Source organism: Pteronotus mesoamericanus, unplaced genomic scaffold (assembly GCF_021234165.1).
Source record: "Pteronotus mesoamericanus isolate MK-2021 breed Mesoamerican mustached bat unplaced genomic scaffold, CSHL_Meso_final contig_124, whole genome shotgun sequence".
Taxonomy (NCBI): Eukaryota; Metazoa; Chordata; class Mammalia; order Chiroptera; family Mormoopidae; genus Pteronotus; species Pteronotus mesoamericanus.
The window spans coordinates 4,549,197-4,561,973 of NW_026555051.1; the positions used below are offsets into that span (position 1 = coordinate 4,549,197).

Genomic DNA, 12,777 nt, shown 5'->3' on the forward strand with positions numbered 1-12,777 from the left:
CATCTCCATTGAGTTAAGTGTTTTTAAAATTGCAATGCTTTAATAACTAACAAGGTTGAACATTTTTCTATATGAAAATGTGTTCACTAATGCCTTTTTTTCCTTTAGTTTGTAGTCTTTCATCTGGAAAATTTGGGACATTACTTAGTGGCTCATGGGACACCACTGCTAAAGTGTGGCTGAATGACAAATGCATGATGACTTTACAGGTACGGTAGTTCTGTGTGACTACTTTAGATAATTAAATATGATGACTCTGTGTCAACTTAAATTAATACCCATTTTACTCACAGGGTCATACAGCTGCAGTGTGGGCAGTAAAGATCTTACCTGAGCAGGGCTTAATGTTAACTGGATCTGCGGACAAGACTATTAAACTGTGGAAAGCTGGAAGATGTGAGAGGACTTTTTTAGGTAACATCAGAATATATATCTCTTACTATCTCATTGCTTCATATTTACTAAAATGGTCTTTTCCTCAAAGGTTTAGAAGCTTGAAAGTAGTATTTGAAAAATGTCACCCATGTATCTTTTTAAAAGATATATTGAAACCTCTCATTAAAAATCAGATTGCACTAATAAATAGGTACCTCATAGTCTATAATATGTGTATGTGCTTCTGTGAATTATATATATTGTAACTTGTGGTGTGCAGTTATGTTTTTGCCTGTTCTTTGGACGCATTCAGTCTGAAACTTGATGCATCAGTAGTGTTATCTTCATATATCAAGGAAAATATAAGTGCTGTTAATAATATTGAAGTATGTTGTTTAATAATACATTTCAGGCTCTATTTATTTAGTGGTTTAGGTGGGTAGTCTTTTTAAACCACAGCTATTAAATAACTCCTACACTGGTGTGGATTTTTTTGTTGGGTTTTTTCCTTTTATTTACTTTTTTAAAGTTGATTACTGCCTTGGAGGAAAACACTGAGATGTCACTATGTGAAGATAAAACTATCAATAGGTGGAAAATAGACAATGAGTTCTAATAGCGTCTTTCTGCTTTTGCTTCCATGCATACATATATGCATTAAGTTATTGATTTGATAGATAATTAAATTAGCAAATATTGACCATTGGAAAGGTTTTGACTTCTGATTTTCTTTATTAGATCACAAGCTTCAGAGAATGTTTTGTCCTTAAAAAAAAAATTGTAGTGACAATTTCTACAAGGCTTCAAGTGATATTGAAAGAAATTGAATTTTGTCAAGTATATCTCCAGTTACATAATTAAGAACATTATGTAAGAAATTTATTCCAGAAATTCTTGCCATTTAAAAAAATCAGTAACCATTAGTTTTTATTTTATCTTTTAATGCTTGTATTTATATAAGTTATGAAATGTTCCCAATGATAAATCAGCGATGTTTGACTTTATATTTGCATTTTGGCTGAATCAAAAGAGGGAGGATAATGAGTCATGAAACTTGAATTTTTGTTTTAGCGTTGCCACTAATTGGGTAGTTGTAGAAAAATTAATCTCTCAACCTAGTCTTGCATATTTTAATAAAGTTTACTTTTCTGTGATGTCTTTAATATTTCAAACTTAAATAATTGCAGTCTTTTGTAATCTTAGTTTTTCTTAATTTTCTCTGGTGTTTTATAAGTATTAATTTTAGTATCGTGTGGTAAAAAACTTAAGGGATATTTATTCCTTGTTATTATCTCAGTTATATTTGAATATTGTGGATGTTATGAATTATTCTTGTTATTAGGGAAGAAAAATTAAATTGTTGAGTAAAAAAGAATTGTGGAGATCAAAGTTATGTTTCTGGAAGGTTTTAAGGAAGAAATTAGGGAAGATAATATAAAATACTGTATTGTACCATGTATAATACACACCCATGTTTTTGGCCCAGACTTTCAGAAAAAAAACTTCTGTTTTAATTTTTTAATTCAATTTCTTATTTAGAAACAAAACTATCTTATTCCAGGGTATTATTTTGCTACGGATATCATTATTGCTTTCTAGAGTTATATGTTTAATGCATAAATATAAATAAAGGAATTTGTTTATATAGATACACAATTAGTACTACCCATGTATAATGCGCATCCTTATTTTTCCTCAAAAATTTGGGCAAAAAGGTATACATTATACATGGCAAAATATGGTAACTTCTCAAGACTGGTGATAAAGAAGATATTGCCAAACCCAATTTTGGTTACCAGGCTTTTCTACAGGAAAAAAAATGAATTTCTCAAACTTGCTCACTGATGTGTTTTACAATGTTGGTGAAATACATAGAACCATCAACCAGATGATCTACTTTATTGATTTACTGTATTTTTTTAATACAGGGCATGAAGACTGTGTAAGAGGTTTGGCAATTTTGAGTGAAACAGAATTTCTTTCCTGTGCAAATGATGCCAGTATTAGAAGGTGGCAGATCACTGGAGAGTGTCTTGAAGTATATTATGGACATACAAATTATATTTATAGCATATCTGTCTTTCCAAATTCTAAAGGTAAGATTATTTTATACCGTATTTTAGTCCTGGCTGGTGTGGCTCAGTGGATTGAGCCACAGGCCTCTGAACCAAAAAGTCACCAGTTTAATTTCCAGATAGGGCACATGCCTAGGCTGACCAGGTCCCCAACTGGGGGCATGTGAGAGGCAACTGATCGATGTATCTCTCATATATATCGATGTTTCTCTCCCTCTCTTTCTTTCTACCTTCCCATCTCTCTAAAAATACATGAATAAATGATTTTTAAAGTTGTTATAGAAGTAACAAAAACATAACACTTAAAACTATAATTTTAAAATACTTTAGGATTAAAAAAGATCAACCTATTCAGGAAGATGGTATGTCACAATGTACTTAATTTTATTTACTCAAAATAATTTTTCTTGAATTTATTAATTTTAGATTTTGTAACAACAGCAGAAGACAGATCTTTGAGAATCTGGAAACATGGGGAATGTGCTCAAACAATCCGACTTCCAGCTCAGTCTATATGGTGCTGCTGTGTGCTAGACAATGGTGACATTGTGGTTGGTGCAAGGTATTTACGTTCTAATCAATTAATAAACAATGTGTCTAGGATTTGGGTAGACTTTAGAGTGCACCAAGATAAGCCATAAGGAATTTCATGTGAATTGGAGAGACCATATGCACAATTCTATTACTGAACAAAATAGTAATAGGTATAACAACTTTTACACTAATAAAGCAGGATATATTATGCCGGTATTGTTCTGCAAGTTGTGCAGTTGAAACATTGAATGCGAAAGTAGTTGGGGAAGGTAAAGATTGGTGGGGGAGACTTTCTGGAGGAGAAATTTAGATTGGATTTTGAAAGATAATGAGTAAGAAGGGAAATGAGAATTTTTATCAAAAGGAAGTATAAGTAAAGATGTGGCATGGAAATGAAAGTGATGTTTTAGGAAAAGATGGAAAATAATGGAGGACTAATGCTGGGGAACAGTGGATAATGGGTAAGATGAGGCTTAATTATGGAGAACCTTCAATGCCAGGCATTACTTGGTTTCAATGGTTGGGGTTAAAGGGTTGTAGTTCTTGAACAAGAAATGATATGATTAAAGCAGAACTTTTGAATTATTAAATATGTAGGTTTTATTTAATTGGTGGTGACAATGGGAATGAAATCCAATTAGAAAGCAATTGCAGTAGTAAAGGTGTGAAATTATGAAATATTGGCCTCACAGTGCTACTGGATAAGAGACCAAAAATGAGATAATACCAAGGAAAATGATCAGAAATTGGATGAAAGAAAAGGGTAAAGCTTCAAACTTTTGGTGACTGTAAGTCTGCACTAATAAAAATGGAGATGTGGGAAAATTAGTTGGGTGCAGAAGGTGCCGACTTTGGATTTAGATGTTGTGAATCCAAGTGATCAGCCATGCTCATGCCCTTGCATCACAGGCAGTTGGACTGGAGCCTAACAACTGACACTGAAGATAAGGATTTTCACAAAGCTGCCGAAGTCAAGTGGCGGACCACCTTTCTCTGAGGAAGGCGTGGTGGGGGATGAACAGAAGACTAAACACAGAACTTTGTGACATGGTGTGGGGGGAGAGAGAGAGAAGCTAGTAGCTTAAGCAGAAAAAGAAATCCAGATGTTGAAATTCAGAGATGATAAAGGAGAGATTTGGGCAGAAGTTGTGATGAGTATCAACAAGTACATGAGGAATTAAGGAAGGAAAGTTGGAAAAGCTTTTGGATTTGGTTTAAAAGATGTTATTAGTGACTTTTGCATCAGATTTTCTTAGAAAATGATAGAAGATAACTAAGAGGCAACAATGGATGAAGGATTGTAGACTACTACTCTGGCATTGAAGGCAAGAAAAAAAAGCAATAAGGGATAGAACAGTGGTCCCCAACCTTTTTTCACCAGAAACTGGTTTCATGGAAGACAATCTTTCCACAGACTGGGATGGGGGATGTTTATAGCCTGCCACTAGATGGCAGATTAATTGTTACCTGCCACTCACTGATACAGTTGTGATATAAGTCTGCGAACAATTGATTTATTATTGTCTCTGTGCCGTCCGACCTCTCTGCTAATGATAATCTGTATTTGCAGCCCCAGTGCTAGCATCACAGCCTCAGCTCCACCTCAGATCATCAGGCATTAGATTCTCACAAGGAGCTCACAACCTAGAATCCTCGCATGTGCAGGCCACAGAAGCTCAGAAGCTCTGAGATTCTAGGGTCTCTGCGGCTGATCTGACAGGAGGGGGAGCTCAGACAGTGATGGGAACAATGGGGAGCGGCTGTAAATACAGATGAAGCTTTGCTCACCTCCTGCTGTGCAGCCCAGTTCCTAACAGGCCACAGACCAGACAGTGGCCCTGGAGGTGGGGACCCCTGGGTTGGAGATCTAATAAAGTGGAGCTGTTTTGCTTTCTGGCCTGGTCAGTTGATTTATTGGCTTATTCTGTCCCCCCCCTCCCCGCCCCCAGCCCCTGGCCCCTGCACTTAGCATATTTAAAGTTGAAAAATAAATAAATAGAAAGGGTGAAATTGCTGTTAGTGGAAGGTTATGTAAGAAACAAAGTTTTCTGTAGAGTTGAAAGTTGTGAACTTGCCTCCCACCCCAAAATTTAGAATTGAGAACTCATGGAAATGAAGTCATTTTTCTCAGAATAGAGGTTGGGACTGTCATGTAGTCCGAAGGAGAAGCTGTTTTTTCCCCAACTAGGGTTACATTGCTAGTTCATGGCATATTAAAGCCAGATTCCATGGTTCCCTAAGAAACAGATACTGAGCCTCTGCTCTTTTATGTCTTACGTTGCGTATTTGAGCCCTAACAAATTAAACCAGACCACTACCCTTCTTTATATCAAAACACTTAATGTAATATTGACTTTTAAAATGTACACTTTATCACTAGGTTATTATGGTAAATATTTAACTTGGAATTGAAAATTGTGTTAAATATATATTTCTCTGTCCTTTGCTAGTAACTTTTCCCTAGTTTTTTTTTTTTTCACCCTATACATTGCTTTAGAAAATAACAGAGGACAGTGTGTGCTTAAGTCCACATGGTGCTATATTCAATGATAGGTATATAGCAATGTTTCTCATATTCACAAATAAAGATTATTTTTGCTTTGAATCGTTCAGGTGTGATAATGTTAATAGATGATGGCCAAGACTTAAAATCTGTTTGTTTTTCCTTGTAGTGATGGTATTATTAGAGTGTTTACAGAATCGGTGGATCGGACAGCGAGTGCTGAGGAAATCAAGGCTTTTGAAAAAGAACTGTCTCAGGCAACCATAGATTCCAAAACTGGTGATTTAGGAGACATTAATGCAGAGCAGCTTCCTGGGAGGGAACATCTGAATGAACCTGGTAAATATTTGAGTGTATCCAATAGTAAAAATTGTTATCAATTTTTCCAAAATTTTGGAATAATTAAAACAAAAAAATTTTGATTTGCTAATTACTTAGTGTAACAGTCAAATAACACTGTAGTAATGATTGCACTTGTGCTACAAAAGCTATGGTGGGTAAAACTGCTGGCTCCCTAGTACCCAAGTCAGGGCAGTGGCGTAAAGACTGTCCAGTAGTCCTGAATTCTTTACTGATACACAGTCATAGTTTAAAAAAAAGAAAAAGAAAAGCCATATGCCCTCAAAACTGTGCTTAATGAAGCATGGAAATTTGATTTTATTACATCTACACCTCTTCAGTACATTTAAAAAAAATATTCTGGATGGCAATGTAAATTACACGTATGGTATACCCAAGCACTCTGGTGTCTGAATGATATGTGCAGTCACTTAGTTTGCAGGCTGAACAAGTCTCTTTTTCATGGAATGCCATTTTTATTTTGCAGAATGACTAACTGGTTATTCAGGCCTGGGTATATGGCAGACAATCTTTAAAAATGAACATAGTGAGCTTGTCACTTTAAGGAAAACAACTGATGATATTTGTTGCCAAAGATATAATTCAAACTTTCAAGTGCAAATTGAAATTTTAGAAAATCTGTATCTGCCTCTAGGAGTTTGATAGTTTCCCAGTACTTACAAGACTGTTCTAATGATATCAGTAGCACTATTAGCAAGTGTGAATTTTTTTTTGTTATTGAATAATAAAATGTGTAAACATGTGGAAGACCTTCATAGCTCATTTAATCAGTATTTTCCAAATGCTAGTTCATGGTGCTATAAACTGTTCAAAGTATAAGATAGACCAATGAATTTTAGTTTGATAGTGCACAACAAATTAATAGACATGGTTTTAGATTCTAAATTATAAGGACTTACTACTTATATAATCACATTTTTTTGAAAAGGGTATTAAATTAGTCTTCTCTTTTTCAACCTTTTCTTTAAAATATACTTCAAGCAAAACAACAGATTGCAGCAGATTGAATGCACAGGCAGGTATGGTAAATCCAGCTGTCCTTTATTAAGAGAGACACTACAGTGATTTATAGAAACAACAATGCCAGTCTTTTCATTAAATTTCTAAAAATAAAACTTTTTTCATTAAAATATTTATTAAAAATGTAATGGACCTATTATTGTTTTCCATGAAGTAAATATATTCTCATTTTTAATTTCAAATCTAATAAATTGATATAACCCACATTATAAAAAGCTCTTTGGGCTTCTGAGTAACTCTTACAACTACAAAGAGGTCTTGAAAACAAAATTTTGAGAACCATTGCACTAATATCATGTTTTAATATGTTTACAATTCTTTACAAAATATAATCTTTTTGCCACTGTGTATATACATACAATAAATATTTTTACTAAGGGCTTTATGTGTGCCAGGTATTGTTCTAAGCTCTGGGGAGTACAGCAGATAACAAAAGAGACAAAAATCTGTTCTCACACATTTATGTTCATGAGGAGACAGATAATTAAAAAATAAATAATATTTAACTATGGCAGATAAAGATAAATACTAAAGGAAAAATAAAACCAGGGTTGTGACTGTTTTATCTTTGTACATACAGTGGCTAGGGAACGTGTAAAATAGGATAGCAGTAGCTGCTGTAACACATAAAAACAGATCGATCCAAAAATCTCAGTGGCTTAACATAAGAAAAGTTTACTTATTGCACATTTAAAGTTCAGTTGATGACAGGGTATGCTGAAGCACGTATGTAGAGTAATTTTGCTTCTCAGGGCCGTTCAGGAACCCAGGCTGATGGAAACCACTGTTCTCAACATATAACTTCAAAGGTTCCTTGGGTGTAGACTTTCATCTGCCGAACAGGGTAATGGGGAGGACAGAGGATGATAGAGTAGGCCTTGAAATGGCCTATATCACGCCCACCCAGATGCTACTGAATGTATACTCAGTATGTAACATCCAGGGACTTCAAGGTACAAGACAACTAAATAATGTAATCTCCGACTAGACAGCCACAGCTCTACTGTATGGAATAGGAAGGAACATGAATCTCTGGAGGACAGATGGTGTCTTTGCCGTTGAAGGCTTTGCTGAGAATGTGACATTCAAGTAAAGTCCTCAAGGAGGCAAGGGAGCAAACCTTGCCAGCACCTGTGTGAAGAGTATCAGAGGCAGAATAAATAGCTAGTCCAAAGTCTCCATGGCTGAAGTAGGATGATAGGATGAGGGAAGGAGAAGATGAAGAGCAGGTAAGAGAGGATGGTACAGGCAGATTCTGTTTGGCCTTGTACACCACTCCAATGAACAGGCTTTAATTGATGGTTAGTTTGGAAGTCATTGAAGGGTCTCCAGCTGGATGTGTCAGGAGCTCCTTAAACTTTTGAAATAATTTCTGTGATTGCTGGGTTGAATGTAGACTGCAGGGCCCAGGGTAGGAGCAGGAGGCCATCAATCATTCCGACTGAGAAATGATGGTAGTTTGTACCAACATGTAGTGATGGAGATGGTAAAAAGAGGTAGTTCTAGATATATTTTAAATACAGAGCTGATAGAATTTTCTAAAGGATTGTTTGTGGGATTTCAAGAAAGAAGAATCAGACTCTTCCATATATTTTGGCCTGAGCATCTAGAAGATTGGAGAATCATTTACTGAAATGAAAGTGCTGTCAGAAGATACTCAGTAATAAAACCTGTTTTAATTTTGATGGGCTAGCTACTTTCTAGAATCGCATTTTTTAACCTTCCTTTATTTAATAAAGTTTCTTTTTAATCCCTATTTTTTACACCACTATCCTGTAGAATTATATTTTAAAATCTTTTGTTTGATAAAATTTTCTACTAAACCAAAATACATACTCTCTTTTATATATAAATTTTAATGTTAACAACTTTCTCTGTAAATGTTTTTGAATTTTACTCTGCCTTTCAATCTTTGATTCTCAAAATTTTTACTTTAAGGTACTAGAGAAGGACAGACTCGTCTAATCAGAGATGGGGAGAAAGTCGAAGCCTATCAATGGAGTATTAATGAAGGGAGGTGGATAAAAATTGGTGATGTTGTTGGCTCATCTGGTGCTAATCAGCAAACATCTGGAAAAGTTTTATATGAAGGGAAAGTATGTTGACTTCTGCTTTCTAATTACCTTAATCTTAAAGCATTCGACAAATTAAATGTTTTCTCCATGCTAATAAAATTTTCTTTGGTGTTTGATATTTAAAAATACATTTCTATGGGGGAAATTCTCTCTTTTTCCCTGTCTTGATTTAGATTTTTTTAACAATCTTTCCATGTAGGGAAAGCTGCATTTCATAGAAAGATTAGGCATTATTTGTCTTTTAGTAGTTAACATAATCTCTTCCTTTCCATTTTGGATTAGGAGTTTCTGTACCACCTTTCATTTAATGCTTCATGCCTATATTTCACTTGACAAGACATGAGGGACCCTAAGGGGAATGCTTATAATGCCAGAATATTGGTGAGCGGGGCATGGTAACAGCTAATATATTGACCTTGAGATCAAACAATTGGAAATTCTCCTTTGGCCTTAGAATTAAAATGTAGTGTTAATTCGTCCCCCACTTCCACCTCCCAGTGAAATACTAATCTTGTAGCACATGCAAGTGGTTGCCATTAATTATTATATGCCAAATGGAAGATTTTAACATTGTACCTTGGAGAAAGTTTAAGTACTATAATTATTAAAATAAACTATAACACCTGACTATATATGTCATTAATACATATGAACAGATAACTTAGTAATTATTTATCTCCTTTTTATATTCCTATCAAAGGAATTTGATTATGTTTTCTCAATTGATGTCAATGAAGGTGGACCATCATATAAATTGCCATATAACATCAGCGATGATCCCTGGTTAACTGCATACAACTTTTTACAGAAGAATGATTTGAATCCCATGTTTTTGGATCAAGTGGCAAAATTTATTATTGATAACACAAAAGGTCAAATGTTGGGACTTGGGAACACCAGTTTTTCAGATCCATTCACAGGTAAGTTAGGGTTGGTATTAGGTCTTAATGTGCTTTCATCAATTTTGGTTGATTTTCATTGTTTGATATGTCTAAATGCCCATTATGATTATCTGTTTAAATAAAAACCAAGATCTACAATAGGTTTTTACTTCACATTCATATTTGCAAGCCTCAAATTACATAGTAAATCTGTATTTATAAAAATGATTATAAATTATTCTGTTACAAAAATGTAGTCACACTGTAAACTAAATAAAATTGAGATTTTAATTTAGTCATTTGAAATAAAAAGAAACTTCTGTTTTCCTTTATATAGTACTTCTTTTTAAAAATATATTTTTTTGTGAAATTCTGTTTTCACATGAGGCTAAATTGGTTAGTTGTGTATCACATCTAGGACTGAACTGTGGGTAGTTTCATTTTAAGTTATTTATATTCCACATGTTCATTTTAAGTCAGCTGTTTGTAACATACAGTGTCTAAATTTTTATAAATGGGATTAGATTCTCATGCCAGTCCATAAATTACAATCCTAGTAGTATTAGGCTGAGTCCTAGCTCATAGGAAATAGATTATAATTCTAGCAGTATAAGCCTGAGTTCTGGGCCCCAGGAACCAACGCCATGGTACAGGAGGAAATAAAATGCTTCCTCTTAGGTACAGGGCAAGCTCTAAACAAAATTTTCAAATTGGTACTTTATTATTAATGTTTTACTGTTGTCAGTTTTGACTCTATGGCCTTAGATTTTTTTTTTCTTCCCTGACTCATACTTCATGCTCCCAAATTATCTCCTCTTTCCAAATTTCCATTGCCAGTTCACATAATAAAGCTAATATCATGCGCATGTTGACTTAAAAAGAATTATCAGGCTGACTCACTACTGAACTCTAAATGATGCAACCTTCCCAAAAGTTGCACTTTACAAAAAAACGAGGGCCAGGAATGTTTTAATTATCTGGACATTTCTGTTGGTAGACTTCCAGTCTGCAGTTCAAAAGAGTGAACACACGATCGTAGTATTGTGTAAGTTATTTTATAGGACCGAGGACAGATATTAAAGCAGCTGGTTCCATCTGGAAGTATAACTATTTGGCTTTTTTGCTCTTCTAAAGCTTTAACTTCATAAGCATCCTTACATACATCTTCATAGATGTCTGCAATTATTTCACTAGAGGTACTAACAAAACATACATGCACATACACCACACATTTGTAAAGGTATAAACATAAGTCAGTTTCCTTTGTAGCACTCATCCCCTTTGTGATTCTCTTCTTTAGTAGGTTGTAAGCTTCAATGGATACAAGCAATCATGTTCTCTGCTGGATCCTTAGCACTGAATGCACTGTTTGACACATGAATTAATGAACTCAGTGGTTCTCTAAAAGATTAACATTTGATGCCTGTGGTTTTTATAGCAAAAGCATCAGCAGGAATTCTGGTGAATTTGTATAGGAATAGGAATTGATTGTATGTATACTATTTAGGTCGGAGACCACCCACAATTTCTCTTTATACATTTCAATTCCTAGTTATTTTAATATTTAAATGCAAGGGCTAAGATATAATAAAGTGTTAAAGTTAAGAAAACAGAGCTTGGAGAATCACTGAAATTTTAGTTTCTTAATAGTCTTTTTTGACTGTAAGTTCTGTTATCTTGCTCTTCTGTTTTCCTCCAAGCTTAGAGTCTTCTAATGTAAGTGTTGTGTTATTTGTGAAATTCAAAATTGTGGCATACTTCAGTCTTCCCTTTGTTTGCATGCACAGGTGGTGGTCGGTATGTTCCAGGCTCTTCATCAGGATCTTCTAACCTACTGCCTGCAGCAGATCCTTTTACAGGTGGGATGCAATTTTGATTAATGTATCTCCACTAAATGTATATTACATTATACGGCTTTTCATTTTGGAGATACCATTCAGTAACTGATACTTCCCTTATCTATATGTCCAATATTGATAGATCTCCTTTTCTTTAACTTCTAATTTTTGCTTTTTCTTAGAGTACCTTTGTGATTTTCCTCATGACTTTTAAATAGCATGTTATTATAACTTACCATTTTCTCCAGTGGTCCTTCCTGCCAGGAGAGTCATTAAGAGCATAGGTTTTAGAGCCAGACAGACCTTGGTTCAAAATTTGGCTCTCCCACTTACCTGCTATGACAAGTTGGCAAGTCACTTAACCTGTCTGAGCCTATTTTTTTTATCTGTGAAATTAGATAATAGGGGAGCCCACCAACCAAGACACAGCATGAATGCTGTCACTGTCGAGATGCTACCGATCATGAGCAGAGAAGGAGCCATGTGAGTCCCTGATATTGGATGGAGCAGTACAGTCAAGAAGTCTGCTCAGGCGTATTTGCCTTAGTGTGGAAGGAGACAGTTCACCAGCTGCCCAGGATTAGTCTTCCTAATCTAAGTTATTAGTTGCCTTCCTGAAGCCCTGAAAGTGTTCATGTGTCTCTTCAAAGTGACTATTTACCAAGGTATGCATGCCTCAGCATCAACAATACTGGAAAAAATGGCCAGACTTGGACTTTAATGCTGCCGAAGAAGTCTCTGTTTTCAGAATAGTTTTTGATATATTTTATGATGCTGTTGTTGGATCTTCAACCAGAGTTCCTGGAAAATATATCAAATTTGGGAAGACATTTATAGTGTTTATGGTATCCATTGGCCTTGCCAACATACAGTCCTCTGTAAATCATAGATTGGACCAACACACAACCTTGGGTCAGTGTCATGAGGTTATGAATTGCTCTCATGAACTTTCTCCTGTGAATGAATTGGTGGACCAGATGCAAGTAGCTGTACCCCATGCATCGATAACTAGTATACTGCAATAACCAACTATCAAGCTAAATCTTGTGATGGCACAGTGGCTGTTAAGGAAGTATCTGATGACAAATGCAATTTGAGAAGGTAGTAAGGATCCGA

The 12,777-nt window shown here is 35.0% G+C and overlaps 1 protein-coding gene across 1 annotated transcript in view; it reads left to right on the forward strand.

The window, feature by feature from the left end:
• The window catches only part of PLAA (phospholipase A2 activating protein), a 35,129-nt gene that overhangs the window by 10,906 nt on the left and 11,446 nt on the right, over positions 1-12,777 (forward strand). Inside the window, exons 3-10 of the mRNA XM_054588132.1 lie at positions 109-209; positions 294-414; positions 2,304-2,471; positions 2,877-3,012; positions 5,657-5,826; positions 8,806-8,963; positions 9,643-9,862; positions 11,611-11,682. Of these exons, the coding sequence (XP_054444107.1) occupies positions 109-209; positions 294-414; positions 2,304-2,471; positions 2,877-3,012; positions 5,657-5,826; positions 8,806-8,963; positions 9,643-9,862; positions 11,611-11,682 (1,146 nt within the window). The remainder of the gene's footprint in view (positions 1-108; positions 210-293; positions 415-2,303; positions 2,472-2,876; positions 3,013-5,656; positions 5,827-8,805; positions 8,964-9,642; positions 9,863-11,610; positions 11,683-12,777) is intronic.